Genomic DNA, 27815 nt, shown 5'->3' with positions numbered 1-27815 from the left:
TGACTTAAAAATAACTGGTTTAATAACAAATCAGCTAGACCACAGCAAAGCAGTCACTTGGGTGATCTGGAAAATTCAGCTTGTTTTTTTGAACTCCGCAGTTTGATTCAGCTAGAGAACCGGTCATGAGTTCAAATCCACCTCAAGTCCTCTAAAAGCTGGAACTCTTGACACCTTCTACATACTACATCCCAACGACTTTTGTTAAGAAAGATAGAACAGGAAAGAAAACCAAGCGGCCTTTCTAAGTCCACCTCAACCGTGTGTGTGTGAATTTCGTTTATTTTACATCAGCCACATTACATCTTCTTGAGGCCCTGGCATTTTCTCTTCCTGTAGGAATGTCAACAAACCCAGCCATCTAGTTTCCAAGGATTTTCGGTTTGCCTTTCTGCAGCAAGACGCCGGAGAACTTCTAGCGGTTTTCGGAAACCAAAGGGCACCCCCTTCACTTAAGAAATAGTCTCAGATTGAAAGGGAGAAGCTCAGTCGACGTCTCTTGGATTGATGCCCTTGGAGAACCGGCCGTGGCTGCTACTCCTCACTCCCCTCCCCTCTTTGCTTTCTCAGGCAGATCTAAGGATTAACCCCCACCCCTATTCCCCCCTCATTACCACTAAGCCAAGAACACAACACGAGCCAGAAGTCTGGCTTCTTGGCCAAACAGGCCCTACCTACCAACTCACAACACTTGGCCCTAACATTTAGTTGTCACGCTAAAGTACCCACACAAACCACAGTGACTTCCCAAGCTTGGGGTTTTTTTTGTGGGATGGGGGGAGGCTGCCGTTAAGTACCAACCCCCTTCTGCACCCAGCCACTCTCCCCTGTCTGGGGCTGCTTCTCTCACCAGTCCTGTCCCTCACGTTCCACCCGCGAACACCAAACAGCAACACCATCAGAGGTAGAGCACAACCTGTACCCTGGATACAGGTCTCATGCATCCCCCATTCTGGACGTCAACAAAGAAAACCAATCCCACTACTGCCACCACCATCACCACTTGCTGCTCATCTGTGCCTCCCCCTCCCCCTTCCTCCCATGGGGCATAGCCTCTAGGAAAGTGGGTCCCCCAGAAACCCCATCCTACGTGGCCCCCTCACACTCCCCCACAGTGAGTTTCAAGGCTCCTTGTTGGTGCAGTGCCTTCAGGGCTTTGAACTCCAAGGGCATGGTGTGAGGGCTGGCCTGCGATGTGTAGCCATATCTCAGAGTGTCATAGTAGTGATACTTCACGGGGTTCTGGTCTTGATCTCGAGGAAAGGGCCAGAAGCCGTAGAGATGGATCCGGTTGCAGAAGCGCGTGGCCAGGGTGTACATGAGCAGTCCGGTGGTTGGGCGTTTTATGTACACTTTGTTTGTCAGCCAATACCTAGGAGGGAAAAAGAGAAAAGAAGTCTGGAACTCATCGCCCTAGGAAAGTGAACCGCGGCGGGTCAAGGAGAGACAAAAGGAAAATGCTGGCCACATCCACTGTGTAAAATTAAAGCACTCTTAGACAACTTCAGCAGTCAAGAAGACTCCTGGGAACTTCAGTTTAAGGGTGCTGACCTCACAGAGCTATAAATCTCAGTCCACCCCCTTCTTTCTTCTCTTCCCTCTGTATTTCCTGGGAATCTGTCTCTTTAAGGCAAGGATGGGGACTCCCAGGCCGGGAAGAAATTTGATTCAAATTGACCTCATTTGCACTTTTTGAAACTCTATGCTCATTCTTCAGAATGTGCACACCTCCAAATTTTGCAATTACAGTTCTTCAGCCAAATCATGTGTACGACAATGCAATTTACTGGGGTAAATGCATCTCTTAGTGAAAATGGCATATAAAAATGCATTATATAGGGTAAATAGTGTGTGTGCGCGTGCGTGCGTGCATGCATATAAGAAGCATTGCAAAAATGTTTCTATTAGGCAAAAGTGTGTACAAAGTTGTGTGTGTTAGGAGGAATTTGCACTAAAATGCTGGATAATGATCACAAGGATTTGTTTATTTTTAATCACAAACCGCTGTGGACCTGTGGAAAACTGAACTCGTTTGGAAAAATGAGAAATTGACAGATTTGCCCCTCCTTAGTGTGTTGCAGGATCTCTTGAGGGTGGTGCAGAGGGAGCACTGAGGGCATAAGGTTTGAATTGGGGAGGGAAAATATCCTGGCTAGACTTCTAAATGAGGAACAAATTGCTGCATTATCTCTTTCTTCACACTCAGGTCAGCTTTGACACTGTCCATGTATGTGCCAAGCACAGCTCTTCTGTTTTGCAAAACAGCTGAGGACCGTTAAAAAAGCTAATTAATTTTGCAGACCCAAACGAAGGTGCCTCAAGTGCACGTGGGATGCCATATCAACGGTGCACCTTTTGCTGCTGGAGACTCCAGGTTTTAATTAGGAAAGGAGGCTGTCTTGAGGAAGACTGTAATTATTCCCCCCCCCTGCCGCCAAATTGGCCACACCAATCAGCCTTGCTGTTGAAGCCTGAGATTTGTGTCGACTCAGGAAGCTGGAAAAAGGGCTGAGGACCTGCTGTTTGATACCTCTTTTCAGCAAGCCATAGTGGCAGGGAGTATTTTCTTCCTAAGCCAGAAAAAGAGAATTTGTAAAAATAAATATCTGATAATAGGGATGCGGGTGGCGCTGTGGGTTAAACCACAGAGCCTAGGACTTGCCGATCAGAAGGTCGGCGGTTCGAATCCCCATGACGGGGTAAGCTCCCGTTGCTCGGTCCCTGCTCCTGCCAACCTAGCAGTTCGAAAGCACGTCAAAGTGCAAGTAGATAAATAAAGTACCGCTCTGGCGGGAAGGTAAATGGTGTTTCCGTGCGCTGCTCTGGTTCGCCAGAAGTGCTTTAGTCATATTGGCCACATGACCCGGAAACTGTACGCCGGCTCCCTTGGCCAATAAAGCGAGATGAGCGCCGCAACCCCAGAGTTGGTCACGACTGGACCTAATGGTCAGGGGTCCCTTTACCTTTTAAATATCTGATGGGGGCTCTTTAAGGGCCCCCAAGAGGTCCTTTTTATTGTGCACCCCTGATGATTTTCTCATGTTGACATAGAAACAGGAGAAGAACCTTCCTTCTCCCCATATCTGATTCCCAGCAACTGTTATTCAGAGACACATTGCCTCCAGCAGTGGAGGTAAGACCCCCTGGCATCACAGTGACTTAGAGACCCCTCCGGACTGCTGTCCTCCACCCCCACTGCCCCATGGATATTCTGCGACAAGTCACTGATGCAACACTAGTGCATTAGTGGTAGAGTTACACTCAACCACCCACCATTCTGCTTTCTTAGCTCTTCTGCACTGCTTTCCCAGCATCCCTGCATTGTTGCCATGGGGCACTCCTGTGCTAAAGCACAACAAACGTAGGGTCAACTGGAGTATGAAAAGTTAAAAGGACTTCAGCAGGAGGTTATGGTGCAAACACTGATTGCAAATGAAGCAGTAGGTCTGGCCCTAAACCTTTGCGGCAGCTAGACTGGCACAATTCAAAGTGTTGGTGTTGACCTTTAAAGCCCTAAACGGCCTCAGCCCAGTATACCTGAAGGAGCATCTCCACCCCCATAATTCTGCCCAGACACTGAGGTCCAGCGCCGAGGGCCTTCTGGAGGTTCCCTCATTGCGAGAAGCAAAGCTACAGGGAACCAGGCAGAGGGCCTTCTCGGTAGTGGCGCCCACCCTGTGGAACGCCCTCCCACCAGATGTCAAAGAGAAAAACAACTACCTGACATTCAGAAGACATCTTAAGGCAGCCCTGTTTAGGGAAGTTTTTAATGGTGACATTTTAGTGTATTTTTGGGCTCTGTGGAAGCCGCCCAGAGTGGCTGGGGAAACCCAGCCAGATGTGTGGGGTACACAAAATAACTTCTTCTTATATTTGCAGGCACAAACAGTCTTGAAAGCTCTACCTCAGAGTTTCCCAAACTTGGATCTCCAGCTGTTTTTGGATGACAACTCCCACCATCCCAAGCTAGCAGGAGCAGTGGCCAGGGATGATGGGAACTGTAGTCCAAAAACAGCTGGAGACCCAGGTTTGGGAAACCCTGCTCTACCTTCACTGTCAGAGGCAAGATTGGAGAGAGAGGTGATGTTGTTCTCAGGTCCTGCGTTTGTGAGCATCTGATTGGAGAACTGGATGAGAACTGGGCCTTGGCCTGATCCACAGGCTCTTCTTATCTTCTTAGACCCTCACCTGGAGAGTGCACTGGTCAACCGGGTATAGAAGGGATGGGATGATCTCTCGGGGCCCTTGTTACCTGGGCAGGAGGATGCCATGGCATCATGGGTGCAAAGGAGCAGCACTGTGTAGTCATCAACCATTTGTTTGCATCCTTGCCTTGCCTTCCCTCCCCATTGGAGCAGAGTGACATATTATACATGCCCACAAGACAGCTGGTCATCTTGCTGCCTTTTTGGCTGCAAGCGTGGACCTTGTCCGTGGCTTGGAGCTCTAATTGAATTAGCTCTTCCCAGCCCCAGCTGTTGGCTCTCCTCACCCCGCCTTCCCATCTTATTCATTACAGCACGGACGTGTCTTTGCAACAGACAAGCCCTCTGTGCTTCTCTCGCCATCTGACCTGCTAGCCTGCGGCACCGTTTCATGGGCGGAAAACCAAACAAGCAGAGAAAAGCAACCCTTTGACAGACAATGTACACAGAAGATTTGTCAGCTGGACAGCCGGTTCCAAATTTAGATGCAAGAATCTTCCCCGCTGTCACCAATTCCTCCCCCTCCTCCCCCCGTGGCATAGCCCAGGTGGTTTTCAAGGCCCCCAAAATCTAACAGCTGTTGAATTTCTGCTAGGCAATGCCTTAAAGGCACAGGTCCCCTGCCAGAAACAAAGAGCTGGCAGTCCTACTCAATCCCTACCATGATCTGCACAATTACACTTTGGCCCCATACCTTCCTGGCTCAGGATGAGTCAGAAAAGGAGATCCAAATCTGCTCATCCTCCACCTTGTCTGCCCTGGTGGCACCTCCAGGGATCCAGGAAGCCTCTCCAAATTGCAGCAAGCCTGGCTGATAGCTTATGGCACGAGGCGACAGATGCAAGCACAGGTTTAGGAACCAGTTGATATGCAAAGCTTCTTTCATGAAATCCACTTAATTACAGCTTGGAAAAGAGCAGATTTGAGTAAGAGACCCTTGTTTCTCTTCCGGTCCACCCACCCACCAACCTTCTCCTTGCTGTGGAGATGTAGAATTAAGCCCGTGCTGGATTTACGTATAAGCTAAACAAGCTATAGTTTAGGGGCACACTCGGGGGGGGGGGGAATTTAAAGGGGAAAAAACCCTGGATGTTCATTTCCAAAATATAAGATAAAAAGCAAATAAAATAAAACATACGTACAGCAACAGTGTTTTGTGTTGTGTAGGCTCCTATGATGTAAGTAATGGGCCCCACCTGCTAGTCTGCTCCCTAAAATATCACTGGTTTGCTCATTTCTATATATAGGGTGCCTACATTCTGCATGTGCAAATGGCTTTAGATACCTATTAAGTCCGTAAATTACCATATAGCATATATTCAACATAAAAAACAGTGGCAATTTGTTGTTGATAAAGGACAGCTGGACATATAAAGGGCCCCATTACCTTCAGTAGCTTAAGGCCTCATCGTACTCTGGGTTAAGCCTACCGCAAAATGGGATCTCTCTCTCTCGTATGCTTAGCTACTGTTGACAGTGTCATTCCTGTTGGCAGACAGAGCAAAAGTCCACCTGCTGTGGGCTAGTGGGTTCTCCTGTGTGTGTTGCTGGAGCCATTCAGGCTTGTGCACCTGCATGCAATGGGCTGTGATTCCTCTTCTGCTTTTCCTTGTGTTGGCAAGAAGGAGCAGAGCCACAGCCAAGGGTTGAAATCCCCACCTGTATCTCCTACCATAGATGACGCAGGGATTAATTCATGCATATATGTGTACATCAATATTTAGTGCCGATCCACACATTCAGAGTAAACATGCTATTAAGCCTGGTATAGGAGCCAGGGAACAGCACATCCCTCCCTAATAGTTTGCCAAGGGTGTTGGGAATTGTAGTTCTTTGAGGGGTAAACTACAGCTCCCAGGGTTCTTTAAATGTACGATCTGTATAGAGTTATGTGTGCACATCCCTTCTCTAACCCAACCAACAAACCTCCCTGCACATAGAAATATAGCTCATGAAGAACTACCCTTGCACTAGTTTTTAGCTCTCTCTTTTTCTTTTTTTAAATGAGCATGGCATTTGAACATGAAACAAACAATCCCAGGACATGCTGTTTTGCTGAAGGCTCTGAACGGCATACAGTTTTTAGAAGCCATCTCTCAAAACTGAATTTGTGAGTGTCATCCCTGATGGGAGATGTGAGGCAGGCTTGGTTTAACTGGGATGCCTCTGCAGGGGACTTCATCTTTGATCAGTGCCACCAGAGGATGGCCTGGGAAGAGGGGCGTTGCTTTTTCCTTGCAGGCTGTTTGTCTGCTGATCAAAAACAAGCAAGCATGCAAGCAAGGTACCCCTTCAAACTGCTTTATCTTCCGGCAGGGGAAAAAGATACGTGGAGCTAGTATACACATTAAAACAACAACGACACACAGTTGGGTGTTGGTGATTTTGTTCAGCAAAACAGCCCACAAGGAAAGTTAAGCATCCCTTTCTCTCTGCAACTCTGCTCATCTCTGCTCAACATGAGCCAACAGTGTGACGCGGCAGCTAAAAAAGCCAATGCAATTCTGGGCTGCATCAATAGGAGTATAGCATCCAGATCAAGGGAAGTAATAGTGCCATTGTATTCTGCTCTGGTCAGACCTCACCTGGAGTACTGTGTCCAGTTCTGGGCACCACAGTTCAAGAAGGACACTGACAAACTGGAACGTGTCCAGAGGAGGGCAACCAAAATGGTCAAAGGCCTGGAAACGATGCCTTATGAGGAACGGCTAAGGGAGCTGGGCATGTTTAGCCTGGAGAAGAGGAGGTTAAGGGGTGATATGATAGCCATGTTCAAATATATAAAAGGATGTCATATAGAGGAGGGAGAAAGGTTGTTTTCTGCTGCTCCAGAGAAGCGGACACGGAGCAATGGATCCAAACTACAAGAAAGAAGATTCCACCTAAACGTTAGGAAGAACTTCCTGACAGTAAGAGCTGTTCGACAGTGGAATTTACTGCCAAGGAGTGTGGTGGAGTCTCCTACTTTGGAGGTCTTTAAGCAGAGGCTTGACAACCATATGTCAGGAGTGCTCTGATGGTGTTTCCTGCTTGGCAGGGGGTTGGACTCGATGGCCCTTGTGGTCTCTTCCAACTCTATGATTCTATGATTCAAATTCAGATAAATACAAGCTAATGCAGGAGCAAGGAACCTTTTTTGGACTGAGGTCTGCATTCCCTTCTCAACCAACTGTTGAGGGCCACATGCTAGGAGTAGTCAGGGCCAGAGCAAAGGAGAGCAGAGCAACGAAGGTGAGTTTTATTCTTGTGAAGCAGGGCCTGTGAGGGGCGTGGCCTAGAGAGAAGAGGTGTGGCCTGGGGAATAGAGAGGCTTGGCAGGCCGGATTTGACCCCAGGGCCTGAGGTCCCCCACCCCACATCCATGCACTAAAGCATTAAAGACAAAGACCATCAGGAACTGCTCTGCATGTCTCCCAAGAGCCAAATTTCGAGTGGCTTTTTGGCCCAGGTCGCCGAGCTCCTCACCCTCTGACGGCGTGCAGCAGCCGCAAGGATGGATAGGCGGTGCGGACGTTGATGCGGTGCTTGAGGATGAGCTCGTTGACCCACTCCACACGCTCCTTGCCTCCTTTGGCCATGAAGGCTGGGATCCAGAGGATGCTGCCGTTGAGGCTGTGGAGGCGCTGGAGCAGCTTCTCCCGCCAGGTGTCGTTCACCAGGTCCTCAAAAGCACGCTGGATGACTGATGGGTTCATGGTCACCAGATCTGTCTTGGTCCCCACGTCCCGGGTGTACTCTTGGACTGGGGCGAGGTTGCACCTGGAAGGGGAAATGTCAGGGCACACATCCAGGAAGTGGACATTAGAGCAGGCACCAAAAGAGGGTCTGAAATGATCAGGGAATGGGTCTGTTTTTGGGCGAGGAAAACCCCTTTCTGACCTGAGGGTTCCATTCCTTTCAGGAAACTTCCTACGGGTTTCATGTCAGGAGTGGTGGTGCAAGAGGCCATGGGGAAAAGAAGGTTGCCCAGCCAAGAACGTGGCACCTGGACAGGGAATCCCAACTCCCTGTGTAGCATGTCAGCAATGGTCACAGTCTTATCTTGAAGCACTGGCAAAGCCACAGGAGTGATGAAGCGGCTCAGCCCTCATTGCTTCATGCTTCCTTTCCCATTGTGTAAAAGTCATACAGACAACCCACAGAAGTTAAGAACAAGGCAAGAAGAGTCCTGCTGGACCAGACCAAGGGACATATAGTCCAGCATTCAATTCTCACAGCGGCCAACCACATGGCCCCATTGGGAAGCTCACAAGCAAGACATGAGCACAATAGCATTCCTCTGCTCAGTTTCCCAGCAACTGCTCTGTGATACAGCCTTCATGTAGTGGTCTGGGGTCCTTGGAGGTTGAAGACCCTCTACTATTTCTTTATCAGGGTACCTGCCCCCGGCATCCTAGAGCTGCCCAGTCAGCATGGAAGGGGAGCTTTTTAGCCACCGTATGCCCTGAAGTGAAGCATTTAGGAACACTCAAAACACAAGGGGCTTCCGTTTCAAGAGAAAGGTGCTCAAGTTCTGTTACATACAATGGAACGTCAAGGAAAACACATATTAATTCACTCTGAAAGAAGATATTGGAGCACTGCAAATCATTTGCCCATGTATGTGCATGGAAAGTTGCTGAAAGGCAACACATGGAGATCTGCACTGATACATCTCTACACAATGCATCTCTTATTATTAATAATATGATTATTGTATAATTACAAGATTACTGTATAATTTTGTCAGGTGGTATCAACTTAGAAAAGGTGTGGCTGTGAGTGGGGAGAGGCTATCACTGTCATGCACTTCTGAATTTCTCACTACACTACTGCCTTCAAAGCTTCAAAGCCTCCTCCTCCGTGAATTTCTCTACCCCCCATATCTATTCTGCCTTTGACTAGATGATTCTTTGGGGTCTCTACCAAGTCTACGGTTCATTTAAATGCAAACAGAATTGGATTTCTCCTCCACCCCTAGTTGAGATGCATGGTTTGGTTGGGGGTTATTTTAAAGAGAAGGGCCTTCTTCAAAGCCGAGTGCTGCTTCTTGGAAACCACCATTACCTTATCACAAAGTTGTGAGCATCTATTTCCTCTCCACAGCTGCTGTTCAACAGGATGCCTGAGTTGCCCACAATGGCGCATGTCCGAAAGTGTTTGCCTTTCAGTGGTGAAGTCCTGGGCAGGAGGGCGTAGAGGTTTTGGGAAACGTTCATTGTACTGTCTCTGTCAAACACATAGTGGATAATATCCCCAGGCTTGAGAGTTCCCTTGAGCACTGAGATGTCTTTTTCAGCATCCAGAAATTTCAAGATGTGCTTTCTTTTTAAAAGAAAAAAGGAGGGAGGGAATAAGTCTAGTTAGGAACACAGGAAGCTGTCTTCAACTTAGTCAGAATCATTGTCCTTCTAGCTCAGCATTGTCTACACCAGGGTTGATAAACCTTTGGTCCTCCAGCTGTTGCTGGACTAAAAAGGTAAAGGACCCCTGACTATTAGGTTCAGTCATGACCGACTCTGGGGTTGCGGCGCTCATCTCGCTTTATTGGCTGAGGGAGCTGGCGTACAGCTTCTGGGTCATGTGGTCAGTATGACTAAGCTGCTTCTGGCGAACCAGAGCAGCACACGGAAACGCCATTTACCTTCCCGCTGGAGCGGTACCTATTTATCTACTTGCACTTTGACATGCTTTCAAACTGCTAGGTTGGCAGGAGCAGAGACTGAGCAACAGGAGCTCACCCCGTCGCAGGGATTCGAACTGCCTACCTTCTGATCGGCAGGTCCTAGGCTCTGTGGTTTAACCCACAGCGCCACCGTTGCTGGACCGTTGCTAGTCCACCGTTGCTGGACTACAACTCTCATAATCCCTGACTATAGTCCATGCTGTCTGGGACTTGTAGTCCAACAACATCTGGTGGGCCAAAGGTTCCTCAGCCTTGGCTGACACTGATTAGAAGCAGCTCTCCAAGGTTTCAGACATGGAACCTTCCCAACTGTGCATGGAGATGTTTGGGATTGAACCAGGGACCTTCTGCAGCTATAACCCTTTCATAGTCATGCACCTAGTTATGTAGCTTGTGGACTCAACAACTAAAGAAGATAAGACGCAAGGACCATCACACTTGAATAATGCCATTTCTTGCAGTGTTGCTGCACTGTATATGTTATTATGTACTGTAATCCAGAGTAACCAATGTGATGTTCTCCAGATGTTCCTGGATTGCACCTTCCATAATTCTTGACCATTGGCCCTGCTGGGTGATAGGAGCTGCAGTTCACCTACATCTGGAGGGCACCATGTTGACTACCTCACATGTAAGCTGTGCTTTGATGCTATGGTTGTGCTGTCTTAATGGTATGGTTGTGATGTTGAGGGTCCTCTGTCATGGAGCCATCAGTAGACTGCATCTAGAAGGTTGCGGGTTCCCCATCCCAGCCTTACATTTTTTGTATGCCACTCTGCAAGTCTTTGGGGCGAAAGGATAGTGTATAAACAAACAAACAAACATTTTTACATATATCTAAAAGGCTGCCACATATGCAGCACAAAAGCATCATTTTTCTTGAAGGATCTCTTTACACACACAAACCATGTGTGCACAAACCCGATTCATGATGATGACAGGCATTTCCCTGTAATAATAGTGAGGCTGCTGTTTGGAATTTATAATGCGAGTGTTCCAAGCAGCTCACATCGAAATTATCTCCGTACTGCTTACATCAACCACCTTGGTGGCCGCATTACCTCCAGCTGAGGGGCTGAGATGAAGGGATTTGCTGAAGGCTGCCCACTGAGTTGATAGCAGAGACAACATTTGAACTGGCGGCTTCGTGACTTAGATGCTGCACCAGCAATCCTCAGTCCTCACTTCCCATGGTACTCCTTCTACTTTGGCCCCCAGCTCCCTGCTGCTGCTCTGTCTGGAATTACTAGTAATGCTGCCCAAACTCAAAATAACCTGGCTTGTAGATCTAATGCTTTAGTTGAGATTCCTGCATTGCAAGGGGTTGGACTAGAATTATCAGGGGTCAGCAAACTTTTTCAGCAGGGGGCTGGTCCACTGTCCCTCAGACCTTGTGGGGGGCTGGACTATATTTTGGAGAGAAAAAAAAGAATGAATTCCTATGCCCCACAAATAACCCAGAGATGCATTTTAAATAAAATCACACATTCTACTCATGTAAAAACATGCTGATTCCCGGACCATCCGCGGGCCAGAGTTAGATGGCGATTGGGCTGGATCCGGGCCCTGGGCCTTAGTTTGCCTACCCATGGACTAGATGATCCCTGGGGTTCCTTCCATCTCTACAATTCTATGATTCCATGAAATCTGCCAAGTTTGTAAATTCCCAAATAGAGAACGAGCTTTGCTACAACGGAATTTAATATTTGTTCAATATTTTTTTGAATAACTGAGATCAATTATGGGTCAACTTATTCTTATCTGGGTGAAGCGGTTGTTTTATGTTGTTGGGTGATATTTGTGGATGAATGCTTTTATTGCTTTTCTGTTATGTTATTAGTGCTTGTCTTCTTTATAAGTATTTTTATATTTTCTCTGTAAATGGCCTCAAGCCTTCTGCTGACTGTGTGAAATGATGCACAAATTGAATAAACTAAACCAAATGGGAAAAAACCTGTAGATACGTCAAAATCTTGAAACAAACATCAAACTTTCATCCAATCTTGTAACACTGGATTTTGATGTGCCCATTCCTAGAAATTAGATAGTACCTGATCTTCAAAGAGAGTGTCTGGTTGTGTTGCCATTTGGATGGAGCTGGATGGTGCTTAATACTTTCGTTGCTTCTGTCAACAACAGCTGGAGATAAGGAGCCATTTATTAACACTTCGGCTCTGGAGAGGAGAAAAAGAGAGAAAGGGAGAGGTAGTGGCGGAGGAAGAAAAAGAACAGGATCTATTAGCACAGATTCCAGCAAGATCTCTCAAGATACCCAAAAGAATTATGAGCGCTGTAGTTCACCCTTCACAGAGTCACAGTTTCCAGCAACCCTGAACAAACTGCATTGCCCAGAATCCTTTGAGGGAAATCACGTGCTTTAAAGATATAGTGTGTACACAACCCTTGTGGAACTCAGCAAAGTGAGGGGCAAAGCTAGAATTGTTTGGTGCTGCCTGCCATTGGCTCTGGCGCCACCTACTGTTGATCTCCCTGCTTTCTGCCCAATCAGTCTCAATGACTACAAGCTGCTGGTGGTAATGAGATAGGAGAGTACTGAGGGAGAGGTGGACGATTCTGGGTGAACAGAGGGATGATTAAGAAAATCTGCAGCAGAACAGGAAAGGAACAGGTATCTACGAGGTGAGTTGAAAGAGCACCATCCCACATAAAAGAGAAAGGGGGGGGAGAGAATATGCATGAGAATGTGTGAGCATGAGTGTGTGTATGAGAGAGAGAGAGAGAGAGAGAGAGAGAGAGAGAGAGAGAGAGAGAAGTAGATTAATAGCCCTCTTAAAGCAAAACACAAATGAACACAACATCCAATTTACGAACCTATTAGGTTTGCCATGTAAGCTGCTCAGTGCCGATCTGATTGCACCTCTGCTTCCAGAATTCCTACAGGACAAAGGAAATGCATTATTCATCAAACTGGTGCCTTTTCACAAAGCTTTTGCTCAACCGTCGGTGTGATCTCCTCTTTGCTGTAGTCTAGAGGGCTCCAAAGTTAGAAGCTTTCATTTATATATCATGTGTAGGTTCCAGGGCATAACGTAAAGGCACACTTTGTGACTGGAGGCATTTTCTTGTAATTAAATATCTTCCAAGAATTCTACAGAATTCTATTGGCCACAATAAAATATTTACCCTAGCAGGTGGACTCCAGAAGCGATGGATGGCTAACCCCCATCAGCCCAGCCCGCCCAGCTGTCACCTGGTCACTGGCTTCCTCACTAGGCAGAAATGGATTGTATTTCTATTTAAATTACAGGGTTGTCTCTAAGATAGCACAAAATAAAAGCCACTTATACCTGCCCAGCTGGTGAAATGTTTTGCACCAGCAGAACTTCATTGTGCAATTGAATTTTGAAGCAGGTTGCTGGTAACTCTGTTGCATAGTAGATTGTGTGATTTGTTGCACAAGAGGTTTCTGCTAGCACAACAGTTGCATTAGATTACTCTGCTGTGCAACATTAAAGTGCTTCCATTTGTTAGCCCGAGAGGCCTTGCTAGAAGACAGAGAACACTGGATACAGACCATAGTAATTCTTTCTAAGCCTGCATATAAATATGTGATATATGTTTATTAATATGCACACACACATGCAATTGCATAAATTAATATGTGCAATTATATAATATGTATAATCAGTGCTTTTTTCTAGGGGTAGTCAAGGGTATGCAGTACCAGAACCACACACACACACACACATATATACACACACTATGAACAATATGCTTGTTTAACCTGGAGGTAGGCTGTATGAATTGTGTATTGTTTTGTAATCATTTGTTGGGTCTCTGGACCATAATAAAGATTGATTGAATATATACACACACACACCTGTGTCATTTTGGGGCAGAGGCGTAGCGTGGGTTGTCAGCACCCGGGGCAAGGCAAGTAATTTGCGCCCCCTAGAGTGAGTGAGCCAGGTAGGGGCAGAGAGCTGCGAGTGCGAGCGCGCCCTCCCCAGATGTTGCGCCTGGTGCGGCCGGCCCCCCTGCACCCCCCACGCTACGCCACTGTTTTGGGGGGCTGATGCTTATGTGGACACCCTGCTAAGGGCCCCTTTACTCTGGTATCCACAGGAAGCGGATGGCACAGTGGTCTAAACCACTGAGCCTCTTGGGCTTGCTAATTAGAAGGTCGGCGGTTCAAATCCCTGCAATGCGCTGCACTCCCGTTGCTTGGTCCCAGCTCTTGCCAACTTAGCAGTTCGAAAGCATGCCAGTGCAAGTAGATAGGTACACTGTGGCAGGAAGATAAACGGCATTTCCGTGCACTCTGGTTTCCGTCATGGTGTTCCATAAGTGGTTTAGTCATGCTGGCCACATTACCCGGAAAGCTTACTGTGGATAAACACTGGCTCCCTTGGCCTGAAGTGAGATGAGTGCCACAACCCCATAGTCACCTTTGACTGGACTTAACTGTCCAGGTTCCTTTACCTTTTACCTTACTCCAGTATCAACAGTGACTGATCGGCTGTTTCTGGGAAGCTGACTAGGATGCTTGGAAGCCATAGCTGTCCCTCCTATTGTTTGAACACCACCCTGAGCACCTGACATTCAGAGGTCCTCTGCCTCTAAGATCGTATCCAGATCATATATCTAAAGCAGCTGTACACCTCTTTAACAGTTGTGGCTTCCCACAAATAATCCTTGGAAGGGTAGTCTAAAAAGGTTGTTACAGGAGAGGGAAGCAACAGTGACCTTACTGTGGGTGTCTGCTATAGACCTCCAAGCCAGACTGAAGACTTGGATGATGCCTTCCTAGAGCAGATTACTAAACATTCAAAAAGGAGAGCTATAGCAGTCATGGGAAACTTCAGTTACCCAAATATCTGGTGGAAATAAAACTTTGCCAAGAATGTAAGGTCAAACAAATTCCTCAGTTGCCTTGCTGACAATTTCATTTCCCAGAAGCTGGAAGAAGCAACAAGCGAATCAACTATCGTGGACCTGTTCCTCACCAACAGGGAGGAACTGCTCAGTGAGGTAGAAGTAGTGGGAAACTTGGGAGGAAGTGATCATGTCCTCTTGGAATTCAGTATTGCAGAGGAAAGAGAAAGCTGAGTGAAGTGGGATGTGCACTCTAAGACTTTAAGAATGCCGATTTCAAAAAGCTTATAGAACTACTGGGTGAGATCCTATGGCCAGAAATGCCTCAAGAGAAGGGAGCTCATGATGGATGGGAGTTTCTTAAAGGTGAAATACTGAAGGCACATTCACAAACAATTCTAATACAAATTAAAAGTAGGAGGCATCTAAAGAAACCAGTGTGGTTGCATAAAGAATTTATGGATGAACCAAGATTTAAGAAGAGATGAATAAGAAAATTACAAAGGTAGGGAACATGACCAGCCAACACTCGCAGGGAGAGGGTCAGGTGGGCTAGAGCCCAGGATTGCAAGAGAGGTTAATAATAATAATAATGATTTTTATTTTTTTTGCTATGCTCAGAGCAAGAGGAAAAATAAGGAAGTACTATTTCCTCTGTGTGAGAAAAAAGGAGAAATGCTATTGAGCGAGTGAGATAAGGCTCAATACCTACTTTCCCTCAGCCTTCTCCCAAAAGGAAAACAGTGCCCAACCTGGTGATAGTATAATAAATGATGCAGAGAGGGAGCTGCAGCCCAAGATAGGAAAAGAGGCATTAAGGAAACACCTAGCTGCTTTGAACTGCATCCAAGGGTATTAGCGGAATGTGCAGATGTAATCTCAGAGCCTCTGTCTATAATCTTTGAGAATCATTGGAGAACAGGTAATGTCCCTGCAGACTGGAGGCAGACAAATATTGTCCCCAGCTTCAGAAATGGGGAAAAGAGAAGCCAGGTAACTAGTGACAGCTTGACATTCAAGCCAGGAAAAGTCCTAGAATAGATAATGAAACAGGTGGCCTGTGAGCTCTTGGAAAAGGAAGTTGTGGTTACTAAGAGCCAGGCTGGGTTTCTGAAAAACAAGTCATGCCAGACTAAACTTATTTCTTTCTCATATATATATATATATATATATATATATATATATATATATACACACACACACACACACACACACACACACACACACACACACACACACAGCAAGAAAGAATTACAAGCTTGGTGGATCAGGGGAATGCTGTGAATGTAACCTATTTGGATTCAGTAAGGCTTTAGGCAAAGTCCTCTGTGATATCCTTGTGGAGAAGCTGCTAAAACGTGGGCTAGACAATGTTACTGTTAGGCGGATTTGTGTTGGCGGATGACTGATCAAACCCAAAGAGTGCTTACCAATGAATGGTTCCTTGTCAGCCTGGAAAGTTGCAAGAGAACTTTCAATGTACATTGTAGCTGTAACCTGCATCTGGAGAGACCATTTAGGGCAGCCAAGCTTCAGAAAAGAGCAACCAAAATAATGAAGGGGATGGAGTGATTTCCTGATGAGGAAAGGTTGCCGCGTTTGAAATGGTGAGGATGAAGTGACATGGAATAAGTTTATTAAATTATACTTTGCATAGAGAAAGTGGATAGGGAAAAGTTTCCTCCCTCTCTTATACTACTAGAAGCCATGAACAGCCAAAGCAGCTAAATGCCAGAAAATTCAGGACAGATGGAACGAAGTACATCTTCATGCAGCTCATAGTTAAACTGTGGAACTCCCTCCCGCAGGAGGCAGTGATGGCTTCCAAGATGGGTGGCTTTAAAAGAGGATTGGACACATTCATGGAGGGGCAGGCTATTGGAGTTGAAGAACAGCTGGAGGGCCACAGGTTCCCCTTCCTGGTGGACATGTACACTGTACTCCATGTGTTGGCAACCTTGAGGCTGGACTACAGCAATGCACTCTCTGTGGGGCTTCCCTTGGGCCTGGTTTGGAAGCTCCAGCTGGTGCAGAACCAGGCAGCCAGACTGCCGGAGGGGGCATCTGACCGACAACATGTGACGCCATTGTTAAAACATCTGTACTTGGCTGCCCATCTACTACTGAGCCAGGGTCAAGGTCCTTGAATCAAGTTACAAAGCTCTGAACAACTGAGGCCAGGATACCTTAGGGAACCCCCTGAACCCTTATATCACTGAGATTGTGTGCAGGCGTGTCATTTGCTGCTTCCCAAGTCTGCTTCCCCAAGAAATTGAGCCATTAGTGCTCTGTCAATACAGATCCAGCAGGTGACTTCGAGTTACACCTTTGCTGGGAACTTTTATTTGTTCTCAGGCTTATGCAGACAAGATAAACAGTTTCTGTGTTAGCTAGCTGATGATCTAAAAAAACCCGAACCACCTGTGGTTTTTATTGTGTATGTATAATTGTTGTGAACCATTTAGATTTTGTTGTTTAAATCAAATTTCAGGTCCCCAGTATTTTTAAAAGACAAATAAATAAACTAAGTGCCCATGTGTAGCTCCTTTTCTACTTTACTTGACACCTCGCATCATTTTCAATCTCTGCCATTCCTCCTTCTGGGAGTTAAGTGTTTGATAAGTACTCTGAGAAACAGTCGGATGCCCATCTTCCCAAGGCTGCAGGCAGCAGCCAAATCCACTCTGCTGGTTCATGTGTATCATTTTCCTCAGCAGATTCTTCTTCCCCTTGCCCTCCCACTGCATCCCCACCCAGACCTTTCATCTTTATGTGCTCAGCCATTCAGTGGCCTTGGGAAGAGGGAGCTCACTTTCATGTCTCTTTATTGTTTGTCAGTCCCAGGGAGAGGAAATCCAGGAGAAAGGGCCCTTTGTTTGCTAAAGAGCAAAGGGTGTGTGTGTGTGTGTGTGCGTCCATTTTGGCTTTACAGGTGGCCTAGGGCACCCTTCCCCAACCTGGTGCCCTCCAAATGTTTGGAGTGAAGCCCCAGCCAGCACAACTGTTTGATCCATGTGTGGTTTAAAGATTCGCAACCTTTATGAAAGGAGTGGAAACCTTTTGCACTTAGCAGCACCTACGGTAGACAGCTGAGGTCACATCCACACCAAACATTTAAAACACAGGGCTTTCCCTCAAATAATCCTGGGAACTGTAGTTTATCCCCCCCAGTGCTACAATTCCCAGCTCCCTTAACAAACTACAGTTCCTGGGATTCTTTGCGGGGGGGGCATGCTTTAAATATACACTTTAAATATACCAGGCAGAGGCCCTTCTCAGTAGTGGCACCTGCCCTGTAGAACGCCCTCCCACCAGATGTCAAGGAAAGAAACAACTATCTGACTTTTAGAAGACATCTGAAGGCAGCCCTGTTTAGGGAACTTTTTAGTGTTTGATGTTTTATTGTGTTTTTAATATTCTGTTGGAAGCCACCCAGAGTGGCTGGGGAGGTCCGGCCAGATGGGTGGGGTATAAGTAATAAATTATTACATTATTTATATTGTTATGGATATGATCTGACCAGGTATAATTCACCTGCTCACGATCTGTAAGGTACAATGTGTTGTACTTCTGTCTAAATTATGTTAATTCTTTCCATGGATATGTATGCAAATTGGATGCAGACTGTGCAAAGAAAAACCTGGGTATTTGCAGAAAGAATCACTCTCCCATAAGTCCTATCCTCACATAGCTCATGGCCTTGAAGCTTCTCCACCCCATGGCTGTGGTAAGCCATCAGAAAGCCCGTTGCACGACATTTTTAGCAACCCTGATCAGCTCTGCTTCCTGGGCTGCCTCTTCCTGGAGCAGCAAAACCAGTCATGTCCTGTCACACATTTTGTGTTACTAGATGTCATGGGAGAGGAGGATGGAAGATGACTGAAGGGGGTGCAGAGTAGCTGTGTCTCCCTTGAGTGAAGGGATCTCCCATTTGAGCACAGCCTTCCCAGACTTGATCTCCCCTGCCCAGGACAAGGGGAACCTCATATTCCTGCCTTGCCAAGATGACTCGAGACCTTGCACATCAATGTTTAAAGGTCTCATCTGCTCACGTTGTCACAGCCTGGCAACGAGGTGTCTAAAAAAGCTCTCCTCCGAAACAGCAGGTACTCTCTGGGGAGCCGAATCGTTCTTCAAAGCCACGGCAGTGAATTCTAGCAACGTCTCTGCCAATAAAGTCAAGAACTGCCTTTTGCTCTAGCTATACAGAACTTCTCCTTCCTCCCTTGGAACCATATAAGGAGGAGGAGGGTCAGGAGGCAGACCCCCGCAGTTCAAATTATGCCCTGAAAGGAAGGCAAGATAACTCATAACTTTCAGGTTTAGACAACTGGGGTGGATGGTTTTATAGTGCAAAAATCCATACCCTACCAGGGAGACTCAGAATATTATGCTTGTTTTATGCTTTTCTTCATTCAGGGCTGTGTCTACCATATTCTGTCTGCTAGCACAAAGTCTCTTGCACTATTGGATGGGTGAGTTTTTATGTTGAGCGGCAGAGGAATTCAAAGCAACAGTTGTGCTAGAAGGAACTTGTTGCACAACAGATTGTGAAATTTACTGCACAGCAAAGTCACCAGAAAACCTGCTTATGCATTCTTGTGTGCAACCACGTTTTGCTGATGGCAAACCTTTCACCAGCAGACAAGTATGCTGCTAAGTGACTTTAATTAGCACCACAGCCTTTAGGTTTTACATAATTGTATTCAGAATTGCAAGCATTCATTTTTGTTTCATCTCATTTTAACATTTTATCTTTCTTTTTAAAGGGAAATTTACCAGAGAGAATTGGCATTTTACATCTGTTTGTGTGGCGGTTTATTCAGCTCCGAGTTCACTTGTTCTGTGATGACCAGATACAAATACACCCAGTCTAATACTACTGCTCAGAAGTAAGGATGGGGAGAAATTTGGTTCACAGGAATTCACATTTTAATGTGAAACTACCTAATCTTCATTCTCTGAAGCAATAAGAGAACTGAAACACAATTATCCCCAGGTTCAATCCTTTGCATCTCCAGGTAAAGCTGGAAAGTCACAAGCCAATCATTGTAGATATTATTGAGTTAGATAAGCCAGTGGTTTGACTCAGTAAAGAACTCTTTATTCCTGTATATTCATTGTTGTACGTATGAAATACAATTGCAAAATTCGGAGGTATGCGAAATTTGGAAAAGGGCTGTGTTTTGGTTTGTGCAGTGCTTCAGAAAGTGCAAAGGAGATGGATTTGGATCGAATTTCTTCCCCATCCTTGCCTCTAAAGATCCCCCAGGAAACATGGAAGGAAGAGAAGAAAGAAGACAGGAAAACAAAGAGGGAGAAATGTGGAAAGTGGGATCTAAAAGGTCTGCTTGCTGAGAATGGGTGGGAGCAGACCAGGGGTGGGGGGTGGGGAGACCAGCATCCTATACATAAATATAGCCTGACATGATTGTCATTACACTGGGACCGCCAGACCAGAACCGGCCACTGGCCCATTTCACATCTCATCCCTGTCTCTTCCAGTGGTTGCTCCTGGTTAATTCAAAGGCAGGTTATTATCCCTCTGATAACCTCCCTCACCTGCGCCTCATCATTCACACTGTATCCTGGTGTAGCAGAAGGAAGGAGATGGCGAATTAATTTTTGTTGCCTTGGGGGGGGGGGAGTCGGGAATAAAATAACCGCAACCTGTGTGCCAGGCAGACACTGGGCACCTTTCCTAAAGCACTCTCTAGTGCCTAATTGATTTCATGATAAAGGGGAATGATTAGGACACAGTGTGATTTTTCTCAGGGTGGGGTGGGGGAGAGGGACAGAAATTTGGATGGGGAAGTGATGCCTTGCTTCTCCTTAGACGACCCAAGTTTCCAGGTGTAGAGAACTCCCGGGCCTCCAGATGTTTCAGCGTGGTGCTGATAACGCCAAGGTTGCAGGTTCGATCCCCATAAGGGACAGCTGCATATTCTGGCATTGCAGAGGGCTGGGCAAGATGATCCTCAAGGTCCCTTCAAACTCTATGGTTCTGTGATTCTCTGATTCTCTGATCTACAGCTCCTTTGGATTCACCGACAGGCACTGATGGGTGTCCAAAAACATCTGAAAAGTCACGGGTTCCCCAGTCATTGAGACCAAGGCCTTCTATGGAGAACCCTCTGGTGAATTTAGGGTTAAAGACCTGAGCCATCTCCACAGTCTCACAGCTTTGTGGTAGGGATTAAGTGCCTATAGTAGATGTAAATGTAAAGGTAAAGGGACTCCTGCCCATTAGGTCCAGTTGTGACCCACTCTGGGGTTGCGGCGCTCATCTCGCTTTATTGGCCGAGGGAGCCGGCGTACAGCTTCCGGGTCATGTGGCCAGCATGACTAAGCCGCTTCTGGCGAACCAGAGCAGTGCACGGAAACACTGTTTACCTTCCCGCAGGAGCAGTATCTATTTATCTACTTGCACTTTGATGTGCTTTCGAACTGCTAGGTTGGCAGGAGCAGGGACCGAGCAACGGGAGCTCACTCTGTCGTGGGGATTCGAACCACTGACCTTCTGATCGGCAAGTTCTAGGCTCTGTGGTTTAACCCACAGCACCACCCACGTCCCTATAGTAGGTGTAGGTTTGCACAATTAAAGTGCAACAAATGGTGCAACAAATCTATTTAAAATATTAATAATAATTGACTTCTGGCAGCTTGAAAAATGATAGGGAAATCTGCTGTAAAGTATAGTATGAGCAAATTACTAATGGGACTAATGACTAAACAGCCCTCGAGCAAATCAGGATGAATACCAGGTGAGTGTTCATTGTCTTATGACTGCCACAGAATCAAATCAGCACAAATGCTCAATCAAGTTCCAGTATAGCTTGTTTCCAGGCTGTCACTGTTTTCAAGTGGGATTCAACCACACACGGACAAATTTAGGTTGTGCGATTAAAGCTGATTGGGAGGTTTTTGTGCCACAATCTCACTTCCCTAAAAGATTGGACTCTTTTGTGATACGGAAAGTGATGGAGAAAGGCCCTGGGAAGTGTGGAGTGATGCTCGATGCAACATCATCTATCCTTCCTGCAAACATATCAGGATAAATGCTCAATGAACAAATTATCTGGAATCGGGGGGGGGGGCATGCCCCATTTTGCTATTTGAGGGCTCTTCTGCTCGGGTCTTGCTTGCAGGTTTCCCATTGGGGCATCTGTTTGGAACAGGGTGCTGGACTGAGGCCAGAGATGGAAGGAAGAGATAACCCCGACTAGAGAAGAATGGCAAATCAAATTGATGGACTATGCTGAAATGGCAAAACTAACTGGGAAGCTTAGGAATCAAGAAGACACAATTAAAAAAAAAAAGAATGGGAAATGTTTATAATGTATATACAAAATCATTGTAAACAGGTCAAAACATTAGCAGGATCTTAAACACACTTGTAATGTAATAGAACGTACAGATAACCTAGGAAGATGAAAAATTGGAGAAGTATTGATATGTAGTTGAAAATAGAATCTATAGGACCCATGGAAGGGATGCGGGTAAGTCAGGAGATTCAGCATAATCTCAATAATTAGATTGGGAATTGTTTTTGCTGTATGTTCATATTTTGGAAAATCAAATAAAAATGTATTTATTTATTTTTTTAAAAAGGAACTGGATGGGCCATTGGCCTGATCCAATGAGACTCTTCTACTGTTCTTCTGTCCTATCCCATTTCAGTTTGGCAAGTACCAAATCTCAGACCCTCCAAGTGTCCCTATTTTCCAGGGGCAGTTCCAAATTTACAGAAGCCATCTCGGTTTCTGATTTGATCCTGGAATGTCCTGCTTTTCCTTAGGATGTCCCTATTTCCTTCGGAGAAATGTAGGAGAGCATGAATCTCTCCCTGACGACTGAGACTCTTCCCTTCTGATTTATATCTAGAGGGACTTTTCACAATTGCACCTCTAAAGGTGTACCTTTTAGTTAGGGCAAGTAAGGAGCAGTCCACCTTCTGGATACCTGCACAAGAAACTGCTCTGGTTGTGCTTCCTAACTGGAAGGAAGAAGGTGGGCTTGGAGTGGTGTTTTGTGCCAAAATGCAGCAGACAGTCTGCTGCATCAATGGCTACTCTGGAGTCACAACAGTCTTTAATTAAGTGATTGATTTCTCATGGCACAGTCTGAGAACTACATTTTTACACATTGCTCCATCCGTATCTCGACTAGCAGCTTCCCCTTCAACTTGATGGAGTGCTCCTCCCTCCTTGGTCTAATCAGGACCACACACTCCATCACAGAATAATAGGAAAGTGGAAGGACTCCCTTCATTTTATCCTCTACTCAGCCTAAGACAACATCTAAGGCAGGGGTGGAGAGACTCTAACTTCTGTCCTCCCTCCCTGACTATCCGCTAAACCCATCCCTGACCGGGAAGTGCCCACAGCAGATATCCACCCAACCCTTTCCTCCAGAATGGCAGAACATAAGAAAAGCTCTGCTGGCTTAGGGCAGAGAACTGTCTACTCCAGCATCCCTCTTCCATGGTGGCCAACCAGATGCCCCAGTGGGAAGCTTGCAAGCAGGACCCGAGCACAACAGCAGCTCTCCCCTTTTGGGATTGCCAGCAACTGGTGTTCAGAAGTCATCATGAATTAGATTGACAGATGGTCTCAATCAGCACAAGACAGTTTCCTATGTCCCCAAACAGCCTTTCCCATGGCAGTACAAGTCCATAAGAACACAAGAAGAGCCCGGCTGGATCCAAAGGCCCACCTATCTAATCCATCCTCCTATTCTCACAATGGCCAACCAGTTGCCCAGCTGGAAACCAAGAAGCAGAATTTGAGCATTTAAAGCACATTTGGAGCATGTGGCTTCCCCCGAGGAATGCTGGGAACTGTAATTGATGTGTTGCAGAGCTGCAATTCCCAACATCCTTAGCAGTTCCCAGTGTTCTTTGGGGGAAGCAATGTTCTTTAAATGTATGGCGTGTATGGTGGCACTGTAAAGGCACCATACATTTAATGCACACTTAAAGAACATGGATCTGAAATTATTACTCCCTATTGAGAGAATTGCAATCAGTACCAGCCCCGGGGCACTGGGGCACTCCTCTTACTTAATACATTCCCTTCAAAACAAACACTACAGCTGGGTCCTACAAGTGTGGAGTAGGTACACAGAGAAGGGGAGAACCATTGCAAAAGGGGCTTCCATCCATGTCACAAGCACTAGGGCAGAAAAAGGATAAGTGCAACGAATGGTTATTGCCTCTCTGCTAGATATACCTGAGGGACATTTGTGGCACTGTGGTCTAAACCACTGAGCCTCTTGGACTTGCCAATCGGAAGGTTGGCAGTTCAAATCCATGCAATGGGGTGAGCTCCCATTGCTCTGTTCCAGCTCCTGCCAACCTAGCAGTTCGAAAGCACACCAGTGCGAGTAGAGAAATAGGTACCACTGTGGTGGGAAGGTAAATGGCATTTCCATGGTGTCCCATTGTGCCAGAAGCAGTTTAGTCATGCTGGCCACATGACCTGGAAAGCTGTCTGTGGGCAAATGGCGGCTCCCTTGGCCTGAAAAGTGAGATGAGCGCCACAACCCCACAATCGCCTTTGACTGGATGTAACTGTCCAGGGGTCATTTACCTTTTACCTACACCTGAGCATGATGCCTAACACTTTCCAGCTTTGCCAACAATGCCATTGCCACTGCCCCTGGTTGTCAGTGGAGTGTGGTGGATCCATGTCTCCCACTTTAAACTTCCAACATTTCTCAAGTGCCAAACCTGGAGCTTTTCGGTACTTCTTGCATTAAACCAGCCCTTCTACAAGTCCCTATCCCAAGATGCAGAGATGTAGCTCAGTGGCAGAGCATCTCCTTTGCACACAGCAGGTCCCAGGTTCAACCCCTGCCTGAAACCCTGGAGAACTGCTGCCATTCAGCGTAGGCAATGCTGAACTAGAGGAGCAACTGTATCCTTCATAGAACCAGAAAACTGTGGAGTTGGAAGGGACCCCAGTCTTCATGTAGTCCAACCTCCTGCAATGGAAGAATCACAGCTAAGAAAACCCTAACAGATGGGCATCCAAGCTGTGTTTAAAAGCCTCCTGCAAAGGAGAGTCTACCACCTTCCCAGCTCATCTGCTCTACTGTTCTTACCATCAGAAATTATTCCTCAAGTTTTGTTGGAATCTCTTTTCCTGTCACATGAATCCATTGGTTTGGATCCTCCCCTCTGGAGCAACACAAAACAAGCTTGCACCTTCTTCCACAAGACAGCCCTTCAGATATTTAAAAGACGGCTATTGCATCATCTCTTAGTCTTCTCTTCTCCAGGCTAGGCATACCCAACTCCCTCAACTGTTCCTCATAAGGCTTGGTTTCCAGACCCTTGATCATCTTGGTTGCCTTCCTCTGCAACCAAGTTCTAGTTTGCCAATATCCTTCTTAAATTGTGGTGCCCAGAACTGAGCACAGTACTCAGTGGGGTCTGATATAAGACAATATAATGGTACTATTACTTCCCTTAAACTGGACTATTACTTCAGTTGATGCAGCCCAGAATTGCATTAGCATTTCTTGCTGCAGAATCACACTGTTGACTCATGTTAAGCTTGTTGTCTACTAAGACCCCCTAGATCAGGGGTAGGCAACCTAAGGCCCAGGGGCTGGATGCAGCCCAATCGCCTTCTAAATCCAGCCTGCAGACGGTCCAGGAATCAGCGTGACATGAGCAGAATGTGTCCTTTTATTTAAAATGCATCTCTGGGTTACTTGTGGGGCATAGGAATTTGTTCATCCCCCCCCAAAAAAAAAATATAGTCCGGCCCACCACACAGTCTGAGGGACGGTGGACCGGCCCATGGCTGAAAAAGGTTGCTGACCCCTGCTCTAGATCCTTTTCACATATACTACAGGCAAACCAGGTGTCTTCCTTCCTATATTTGGGCATCTGATTATTCCTGCCTAACTGTACAATCTTACACTTGTCCCTATTGAAATGTCATATGTTAGTTTTGGCTCAGTTCTCCAATTTGTTAAGGTCATCTTGAATCTTGATTCTGTCTTCTGAGGTACAGTATTGGCTACCCCTCTCAATTTGGTGTCCTATGCAAATCCTCTTCAATTCCTTAATCCAAGTCATTTATAAAACTGTTGAACAACACCATGTCCAGGACAGAACCTTGCAGCACCCCACTTGTCACGTTCCCACACCCAGGATGACGGGGAGTCCTTGGCAAGTACTCTTTGGGTTTGGTTAGTCAACTACCTAAAAATCCACCTAACAATAACATTGTCCAGCTTCTCCGCAAGAATATCATGGGGGACTTTGCCAAAAGCCTTATTGAAATAAAGATATGCTACATCTACAACATCCCCCTGATCCACTAAGCTTGTAACTATCAAAATAAGACATGAGGTTCTCCTGTGTCCCAGAGGAGAGACCAGAGATCAGTGGTGGAGCATCTGCTTTGCACGCAGAAGATCCTAGGTTCAACCCAGGGCATCTTCAGGTGGGGCTGGGAATTTTCCCTTCTGCCGGTTAGGGCAGACAGCACGGAGCTAGATGGACTTGGTATCCAAGGCGGCTTTCTCATTTCCCGTTTCTCTCCCCTCCCCAACTTCCAGCCGGTCCACGCCCCCCTCTCCTCTCCTGCTTTCCAGATCTCCCCAAGACCCACATCGATTGACTCCTTAACCCCCCAACCCCCCAACAACTGCAGTTGATAAGCCCGACCCCACCCTCGAACCTCACCCCGCGCTGGCCGGTACAGGGGTTGGGAGCTCGGTCGGCGAGAGGCTAGAGCGAAAGCGCTCCCCCCTCGCTTACTGAGAGCTCTAGCAGCCGAGGCAGCGCGCGCGGAGACAAAGAAACTCCGGAGTCCCCCCCCCTCGCCCAGCCCACCCACACTCTCCTTCTCTTGCAGCCCCCCTTCCACTCCATCGCGCCCCCTTCCTCATCCTCCTTCCCCAGAGAAAAAACATCCTTTGTAACCGCACTCCCCCCCCGCAGAGGTTTCCCTTCTCCTTTGTAAACCCCCCGCCAGCATCATTTCGCATCGGTCCCTCTTTTTGAAAAGCCACCCCCGAGCTAAAAGTGTCCCCTACCTTACAAGCCCCCCTCCGCCACGCCCCCCTGCCCGAACCAAAGCAGAGCTTGATTTCCCACCCCACCCCACCCGGCTACTCCAGCCCGGCTCCAAGCTCCCTGCTTCTCCCAAACTGTTTTCCCTTAGCCCCCCCAGTCGCGCCCCCCCACAACAAGAGCCACCTGGATCAGAGCGCAAGGACGCGCGGGGGAATCGAACCCGGCTTCATTGTTTCTTTTTTTACCCGATTTCCAGCTCGATCTCGGAGATGTCCGCGAAGATCAGGATCCCCACCAGCAGCGTGAGCAGAGCCAGCGTCCAGCCCCGGCAGGGCAGCGGCGGCGGCGACGGCATGGCTCCGGGGCGCAGGGAGAGAGCGAGAGAGATCGGCGGGGCTCGGCTGGGCTGCAGCCGCCGGGGCGCCTCCTCTGCCGGTCCAGAGGCGAAGAAGGTCCCGAGCGCAGGAGTTTGGAGATCTCCCAAAAGAGAGACCCCCCCACCCCTTACACACACCGCTGCCTACAAGTTGAGGGCTCCCTCTTCTCTCGGGGGTCACCGCCTACTGCATCCCCAGGCTGGGAAACTGGGCTTTCATCCTCGCGAAAGGGACCTGCCAGGACAGAGTCGCCGCCTCCTCCTCTCCAAGATTTCTTGACACTGAGAGGGGAGAGAATGAGTGAGAGAAAAAAAGAAAGAGAGAGAGAGATATGCCTCCCCTCCTTCCTTCCATCTCTCCTCCCCCTCTCCAATCCTCCCTCCTCATCTACAGCCTTTGCAAAGTTTCTCTCTCTCTCTCTCTCTCTCTCTCTCTCTCTCTCTCTCTCTCTCACACACACACACAAAGAGAGAGAGCGGAATCGCCCTCCAGTCCGAAGAAACAAAACACATCTGTAGATAGACATCTCACAAGGCCAGCAGTAGTAAGTACCATTTAGAGAGCACTTCCACTTTGTTGTCACCCATACACCCTGGTAAGGTAGGCCAGTGTTTTCATCTCTGTTCCTCTCCTTTGAAGAGTAGTTTCCATTCCTGGGAGATTGGGGCTTCAAAGGTGTGACTTCTCTAAGGACAGCT

General features: G+C 47.1%; 1 protein-coding gene across 1 annotated transcript; it reads right to left on the bottom strand.

Moving 5' to 3' along the window:
• ST8SIA2 (ST8 alpha-N-acetyl-neuraminide alpha-2,8-sialyltransferase 2) lies at nt 1-27441 on the bottom strand. Its single transcript, XM_083475199.1, has 6 exons — nt 26986-27441; nt 12703-12765; nt 11922-12044; nt 9252-9509; nt 7671-7964; nt 1-1372 (listed from the first exon to the last, which is right to left on the bottom strand). The coding sequence occupies exons 1-6, from the start codon at nt 27093-27095 to the stop codon at nt 1087-1089; spliced, it is 1134 nt and encodes a 377-aa protein (XP_083331325.1). The 5' UTR covers nt 27096-27441; the 3' UTR covers nt 1-1086.
• Between the last annotated feature and the right edge of the window lie 374 nt (nt 27442-27815).

This window comes from Podarcis liolepis (assembly GCF_965112155.1).
Source record: "Podarcis liolepis genome assembly, chromosome: 14".
Taxonomy (NCBI): Eukaryota; Metazoa; Chordata; class Lepidosauria; order Squamata; family Lacertidae; genus Podarcis; species Podarcis liolepis.
The sequence above is the reverse complement of the archived record's forward strand: the minus strand, read 5'-3'. Positions and strand labels throughout refer to the sequence as shown.